The sequence below is a fragment of the Bicyclus anynana genome, chromosome 3 (assembly GCF_947172395.1).
Source record: "Bicyclus anynana chromosome 3, ilBicAnyn1.1, whole genome shotgun sequence".
NCBI classification, from domain to species: domain Eukaryota; kingdom Metazoa; phylum Arthropoda; class Insecta; order Lepidoptera; family Nymphalidae; genus Bicyclus; species Bicyclus anynana.
The window spans coordinates 1,969,484-1,977,746 of NC_069085.1; the positions used below are offsets into that span (position 1 = coordinate 1,969,484).

The 8,263-nt window shown below is 36.3% G+C and overlaps 1 protein-coding gene across 1 annotated transcript; it reads left to right on the plus strand.

Annotated features, from left to right (window-relative positions):
- The first annotated feature begins 386 nt into the window (after window positions 1–386).
- LOC112055686 (serine/arginine-rich splicing factor 4-like) lies at window positions 387–4,623 on the plus strand. The gene is made up of 3 exons (XM_024095877.2): window positions 387–561; window positions 1,159–1,424; window positions 4,285–4,623. The coding sequence occupies exons 1-3, from the start codon at window positions 431–433 to the stop codon at window positions 4,596–4,598; spliced, it is 711 nt and encodes a 236-aa protein (XP_023951645.2). The 5' UTR covers window positions 387–430; the 3' UTR covers window positions 4,599–4,623.
- Window positions 4,624–8,263: the final 3,640 nt, after the last annotated feature.

Sequence of the window (8,263 nt, forward strand, 5' to 3'; positions counted from 1 at the left end):
AATAGAAAAGCCAATCTATATGCCTAGAGCTTACGCCACGTTGCAATGAACAAACTCATGGTATAGAATTCCGTACCAAAATATGAAATTGAACCATTACTTAGTTTATAATTCGCAACAGGTTGAAGCTATTATTTTATGGTCACAAAACGTTTATTCTTGTTTGGACCATTGTTGTGCAAGGCATGTTCTCTTTTTTGGGGTAATGAATCGGATGCTATATACCTAATCGTCTATTTTTTCTCACTCTATATGCGGAATTCTCTGTCTACAGCGTAATTGATGTATACTAAATCGGATAAGAACCTTTTTAAAAATAAACATTTGACGTAAACATATTTTGACAATGCCAAATCCGTAATGTGGGACAATCAATAAAAATCAATATTTACAAAAAAAACTTTTTAATTTTTATTAGTTTTAGCCACAAATGGATGCGTACAAGTATTCCCCATCTTTCCCTCAATATGTGGGGTATCCAGAAGGGTTCCCAGACCATGGAGACGGGTTTGGGGAATACTATGACTTGGGACCAATGAATGCGGATCGGGAGGTCAACAGGTATTTTATCGTTTTCTTCTCTTACAAATGGAATTGAATTAATAATATCACTAGATGTACTCCGTGGTTTTACTCGTTAATCCTATTACTGTGGGATCTACATCTGAGGCCCATGGCGAGTTCATTAGATGGGGGATGGGATCCCAGAAAAATTTGTATTGTATTTTTTCATGTAAGATTACTTCTGTGCTTACTCAAGCCGTCTCGGCCCATAATATATTGCCACCCTTGCCATCCTATAGTTATAACCTTAGAATACAGAAAACACCAGAAACCACGTTCAGCCGTCATTATAAAGCTCGCGCTGTGTCCAAAAATTGCACGTTGAAATTGTTCTTGAAATTACACCAAAAAGAGTAATTTCAACGGCTTCATATGCGCGATCATACCTTCTCGAGTTTTCCTTATTCTTAGGTTATGCCACTGATCTATGTACCTACTATTTATAAAAACTCGGATTTTATTTTCAACTCGGTATCGGAAAGTTGAAGGTGTTACCAAGCCGACCCGATATAAACCATAACCCATTACCCGACAATAAAATTGGACCATAGTCATCATAGTCATTAATTTCATTGTCTCAATTGCTAATTTCAGATCAGGTCGTTCCAAACAACGAAAGTCTAGAAAACGGAACACAAAGAATTCCCGATCAAGAAGTAGAACGGTATCTAAATCCAATTCTCGCTCAAGATCTCGTACAAAATCTCGGTCTCGGACTCGGTCGCACAGCCAATCTCGATCCAGAACTCTGTCCCGGACACGTTCTAGGTCTAGAAGTAGAAGTCGGTCTGTATCTCACGGCAAGAAAGAAATCAAGGAACCGGGCTTCATGGATGCTTTCAGAGTACTTTACTTAACACGTAAGTAATTAATTTTATTTTCCTCTCATTTTATATTATGAGAAATATTATTTATTTAAAAACTAGTTGAAGTCCGCGTCATTCTCTTAAAAGTCCCGCGGATACCATTGATTTTTCCTGAATGTAATAGTTTGCATGATAATGCATCATTCGTTATCAACCCATATTCGGCTCACTGCTGAGCTCGAGTCTCCTCTCAGAATGAGAGTTGTAGGCTAATAGTCCACCAGGTTGGCCCAATGCTGATTGGCAGACTTCACACACGCAGAGAATTAAGAAAATTCTCTGGTATGAAAATTCTCACGATGTTTTTCCTTCACCGTTTGAGACACGTGATGTTTAATTTCTTAAAATGCACACAACTGAAAAGTTCGAGGTGCATGCCCCGAATCGGATTCGAACCCACACCCTCCGGAATTGGAGGCAGAAGTCATATCCACTGGTCTATCACGGCTCTTGATAGCCCAGCCTATGATAATGCATAGTATAATATATCTCCAACAGTCAAATTGGTTCAGTAAAATTTTTCACATGTACACACACACACACAAACATTAACCGATATATGTAATATTGGTATTTGGTATATAAGTTTTGATTTCTACTTTGTTATAATTTGGTCAAATAGGTAGAATTATAATAAACTAGCGGACGCCAGCGACTTAGTCCGCGTGGAATTCAGTTTTTCACAATTCCCGCAGGAACCATGAAATTTTCCGGGATGAAAAGTAGCCTATGTGTTAATCCAGAGTAAAATCTATTTCCATTCCAAATTTCAGCCAAATCTCTTCAGTAGCCGCAGCGTAAAAGAGGAACAAACATACTTACACACTTTCACACTTACACACAAACTTTCGCCTTGATAATATTAGTGTGATGTGATGTGATAGTGTGATGCTTTATCGGGAAAGTAAAAAAGCTTTCCGATTAATTCGTCCTCAATTGTTTGACGAGCAAATAGTGCCTAATTGCCCCAATTACCAACGAGGCTTCAATCAATAAGATTTTAAATTTTAAATTAATTGTAATCACTTGATTAAAATTTTAATTTATGCCAATAAATTTTATCAACAGAACGACGGCGAATTTAATTATCAGTCAGTAACAATTAAACAAGTGAACAATGAAATAAAATAGCGTTGTTTACTTTATCTCTGACAGAGCATACTATTTTATTCAGCTGACTTTTTCTTCTTTAGTTAGGAGGAAAACTTAAAAGCATTATAAAAATAAAAATATAATGCTTTTACGTTTTCCTCCTAACTAAAGAAGAAAAAGTCAGCTGATTTATTAGCACGGCTTATTCTGTTTAAATCAATTAAGTTTACATTAATTGTATAATTTTTCAATCGAAATCAATTTTTTTTTGTTATCTTCGTATGACCAGCTTACACTCGCAAGTAGGGTTTGGCCCAGGAAGGTTGGTAATTAAATCCATTCCTGGCACGGGGATTTATATGTCTAATTATTATTACAATATATTTATTTCGTAAAGAAAATAAGACAACTCCCCGCGGTGTCGCCCTCGTAGTTCCCGTTCCCATGAGGACACAGATAAAATATATAATGATGACACTCACAAATAACGTGGCTTTCTAATCGTAAAAGAATTTTCCAAATTGGTTAAGAGTGTGCAATATGTAATTTGGTGGTTACAAATGGTTCTGGATCTCAGATTCTGGAAAAGTTAGGAGCCTGATATTTGGGTAAATGATATTTCAAAGTGTTAGCTTCGTTATGACTTACGGTGTCATTCTATGGGGCAATAGCACAGATGCACAACAACTATTCACCCTACAAAAGAAATGTATTCGCATTATAAAAAACGTTAAAAAAACTTAAAGTTGTGTACCCCACTTTAAATCATTAAAAGTTCTTACCCTACCAAGTCTATGCAAATTCGTAAGGAAAAATCCAGAATTTTTTCAAAAATTAAATGAATTGCCACGAAAAAATAAATTACGGAGCGCGCGTAATTTTAACTTGGTACAGCCAAAATCAAATTTAAAGATGCACAGTACTGGCCCGCACAAAATGTGCATAAAAATATATAATAAATTACCGCAAAACATTAAGAAAAAGGAAAACATTAATGAGTTTTTATTAACATTAAAAAACTTTTTGCTTGAAAAAGTATATTATAAAATCAATGATTTTTTGACCGAAAAACGATAAATCCGCCTCTCTACTTATCTTATCTTATGTTATGTTAAGTTAAGTTAAGTTTTACTTTGTAGTTACAACACCCTCACAGGGTTCCATTTGTAATAATTATGAAATTTTATTTATGACATGTGGAAATGTAACTTAAATGAATAAATAAATAAATAAATAAATATGACTATTCAAAATACAAAATTTGTAAAACTTTTCTCGATAGTTTATTTTTTTGAAAAATACATGTTTTGCTCACATTTTGCTTTCAATCTCAGGAAAAGCAAACTTATTTTCTTAAATTTTTGTTTTGTATAGAAAAATAGGTGTATATCTTGAACATGGCCATTTTGTTTTTAGTTATGTCGTTTAATTTACTTGCAATTAGGTAAAAATGGTTTTGGCGCTCACGTCATAAAATTTGCGTCGCGCGTCAATCGCTCCGTGCTTTTCACTCACGTGAAAGTCATAATTCGGCGTCTCGTTTGCGCTTCGAATTTTATCCAAATCGTACCGACGCGCTGCGCGCTCTTAAGTAGATCCAGAGTTTAGGCCCTTCAATACCACAAACTTCTTTATAATATAAGTATAGATTTTATTCAGTTACCTTAATACTTACCCTTAACATACTCTACGGTTACTTTGGAGCTCTATGTCGATGTGTATAATGTCTAGTACAGGTAATTATGATTTATTTATGTTTCAGCGAGTAAACACAAAAAGAGCACGACCAAATACTTAGCAACGAAGAAGCGTCAAGATCGCATCCAGGAACTACTAAAGAGCGATGGTCTCGGTTCTAAGAAATGGCGGTTCTATCCTCGAATCCAGAACCAGGGGCCGGAGCCTAACGAGGTACCGGGTGTCAGAGACAATGTTGACCAGAGAGTCAAAGTGGACGGGGACTTCTTGAGGAAGTACAAACGCAGCAAGACAGTAGATGCGGACGCTCCTATAGCCAAGCTGAAGAGATGGGAATTGGTCTTATATAAGAGGTTAGGTTTTATACAGGCAGTTTAGTTTTGTAGTTTAATAAAGTTTATGTCTCTTTGTTGTGTTGTGTTGTTTATGATGACCTACGGATCCGAGACTTGATCGCTAACTATGCACCTTATTAGAAGCTCAAAGTCAAAGTGCAACGGAGCGAGATGGAGTTTCTCTGCGTGATCGAATCAGAAATGAGGAGCTCAGCAGGCGAACCAAAGTCACTCACATTGCCGTGAGTCGCGAAGCTGAATTGGCACATAGTTCGAAGAATCGATGGACGTTGGGGTCCCAATGATCACTAGGTGAACCGAAGATATAAAGCTGGTTGCAGGGAGCTGCTGGATGCTGGATGCTCAAGACCGTTGTACTTGGAAGTCTATGTAAGAGGCCTATGTCCAGCAGTGGACGTCTATCGGCTGATGATCACGATGATGTCTGTGTATAAGGTTGGATTATTATTATTGTTAACTACTTGATGATTAGGAATATGTCCACATGGAGTATTTTTTTTAAATACTGCGGAAGGGATTTCTTGGAGGAAAAGTAATACTGTATCCGTCTCTTAGGATACAATATCTTTGTCTAATTTAATCATGATCACTTTAAAAATAAATTAACTATAATTAATTATGGAAATAAGTACCAAAGAAATGTAATTTTTTACAGGCTTATAAATTCCATACCGCCATTTCACAACATTGCGTAACAAATATTTATAAATATATAAACAGCTCAAATCTAGAACCACCTCCTTTTTTGAAGTCGGTTAAAAATATTCCAATCTATGATAACAAGGTGACGTAGGATGATAATTAAACTAAACTTATTGTTGTAGCTGCAAAAGAGTGTAAAGATTTGCGCACTCACTCAATTATAAATATTTTACTTAAAAAAAAAAGCTGTGATCCAAAGAAAACTCGTATGCAAAACTTAGATTAGGAAAACAAAGAGGAGGTATTTTCAAATTCAGTCGCAAGATTTCAACCACCAAAACGAACATTGCAAGATAAAAGCTTACAATGAAAAGCATAAACTTTTCTCTAAAGACAAAAGAAACATGTTCTTATTTTCTATACGAAATAAATATTCAGAGCGAGCGATAAATTTAAACATTAGCTTGTTGCGGCGCAGCGCGAGTAATGGTCCGTCTGAAACACGGAAAACTTTTAAATTAGTACCGAATCGTGGGGATATCGTGCGGAAAATTGACGGAAAAACTGTCGAGCGCCGCGGAGAAATAGTTCGTGAAAAAGTGGGGTGTAAGGAACGTGGTTTAGAGCCACTCTCACCTTTTACTGAAGTAGCTGGAACCTGCTGCCTTTTGTGATTCCAATCCAATTGGATTCAAACTTACCATTTTTTATGAAAATTTTACTAATGTTTTTAACTTTATATTATAAAAGAGCCGTGATAGCGCAGTGGATATAACCTCTGCCTCCGATTCCGTAGAGTGGGGGTTCTAATCCGGTCCAGAGCAATATGCACCACCAACTTTTTAGTTGTGTGCAATTTAAGAAATTAAATATCACGTGTCTCAAACGGTGTAGGAAAACATCGTGAGGAAACCTGCATACCAGAGAATTTTCTTAATTCTCTGCGTGTGTGAAGTCTGACATTGGGCCACCGTGGTGGACTATTGGCCTTACCCCTCTCATTCTAAGAAGGTCTCTTCTTAGAATGAGAGGGGTAAGGTCGAGCTCAGCAGTAAGTTGAATATGGGTTGATAACGAATACGAACGAGAACGAATATTATAAACTAGCCGACGCCAACGCCTTTGTTAACGTAAATCCAGAGAAATGTTTAATACTCGTACGTCTACCTATATCCGTAAAGCCGGAAAAACCTATTGAAACGAAACATTAGTTTAAAGTGTACAGGAGTTAAACATAAAGCTCTGTGATAAGTCGTTTATTATTAGATGTTCCAGTTTTCTTAAACTTAACGTATATTAAGAACGAGTTATGAGCTAGTTCTTTTACCGACAGAAGAAAAAGTATTTACGAATATAATAATTCATACACTAACTTTAATAAGCCACTACAAGGCCATGTCACTATTCTAAGAGGAGAGAGGAACTTACACTTACCACCCTGCTCTATTGAGGGTCGAATACTCAGATCAATTACCTTAGGACTTGCCCCGCTAGAAGTTACCCCTCTGTCAAAACTGATCATGATCTAACGTGTTCATATGAACTGCGTCTATAGAATTGATATTTCATTGTGTTAAGAATACACGTGCGTATATTACGATTAAAAGGAGATGGTCCAAAATTGTATGGAGCCCAGGATCACTCATTGTACCCTGGAGGAAATAAAAGAAAATAAAATTTTCAAAATATTTTCTATTATACTAAACAAAAACCGACCGACAATTTTGTTGGTGAATTTGAGTGTGTACAAGTCCAATAATAGGTAATTGGTCTGAGGTCAAATAGGATGGTACATTAATTGTACGGATAACGGATAAAAAACCTAGCAGTAAAAGTAGTGTTACCTACCTAACAGTAAATACTTTGAAAAAGCTTAGGATTAAGTTTCATAAAAGATTTTCTCACAAACTTTTGATTTAATTTGGATGAAATTTTTGTTATTTTGATGAATTTTCTTTTTTTTCATAAAATATAAATAAATGTTTTTTTGCACGTTTTGCTGACCGTACTTTTGTCTTCAAACACACTCGGTGGCTGCAATTTTATGTCATGTACACACCGTTCAACGCCCCTGGCTTATGCCGCGATAACTCACAATTTATGTTTAAAACTTCGCAAACTACCGATACCGAATTTCATTGTGCTTCTATACATTATAATGCTACTCCACCGAGCTAGTCAAAGTTTAATATGCAAGCACAAATATTAGGCAAAGTTGTCAAAGTATGTTTTAACTTAGACATTCGTTTAGTGGTATCAATGACTGGTAAAATGGTATTGCCTATTGTGTAGTGGTTGTTTAGGAGCAAATTCGTACCTTTAATCATTTAATGATAAATTAGTCCTTGTATGCAATCTCACCCAATGATAATTTTATGCCGTAGATAGGTTACGTGCCTACAAAATCACCACAAAAAGTGGTCCGAATTTAGCGACTCCACTGAGCGCACACATGCACAGTTTTGTCTTTAATTACATTATATATTTATGTAAATATAGTGTTCACATTTCCTCAGTACACAATTCGACATTGTAGATAATATTTAGGTAGTGTTTAAATGACTTTCGTTGTTTAATAAGCGACTCACGAAAGTGAAATGAGGTCAATTATACACATTAAACCCAATCTCTAGTATAAAATATCATTAATCTGACCTGATATTTAGTGATGGTGCAGTCTAAGATATATTTTTTTTTATTCTTTACAAGTTAGCCCTTGACCACAATCTCACCTGATGGTAAGTGATGATGTAATCTAAGATGATAGCGGACTAACTCGTTTGGAGTACGAAGACAATCCACACCCCTTTCGGTTTCGTACCGGAACGCTAAATCCCTTGGCGGTACGTCTTCGCCGGTAGGGTGGTAACTAGCCACGGCCGAAGTCTCCCACCAGCCAGACCTAGACCAACTGGACTAGGTCTGGTAGGCAACGGCCGTGGCTAATTGTACCACAAAAAAAATGTACCGCGATTTAGCGTGCCGGTACCTACGATACCCTAATATCAAAAATAATCTAAAAGGAATAGATGGTAAAAACTTGTA

What these genes read in the sequence shown, in the direction of transcription:
- LOC112055686 (XM_024095877.2), top strand. Translation starts at nt 431, where the DNA reads ATGGATGCGTACAAGTATTCCCCATCTTTCCCTCAATATGTGGGGTAT. An exon ending in GCGGATCGGGAGGTCAACAG is followed by an intron (nt 562 to 1,158) that starts GTATTTTATCGT and finishes TGCTAATTTCAG; the next exon opens with ATCAGGTCGTTCCAAACAAC. An exon ending in CAGAGTACTTTACTTAACAC is followed by an intron (nt 1,425 to 4,284) that starts GTAAGTAATTAA and finishes TTTATGTTTCAG; the next exon opens with CGAGTAAACACAAAAAGAGC.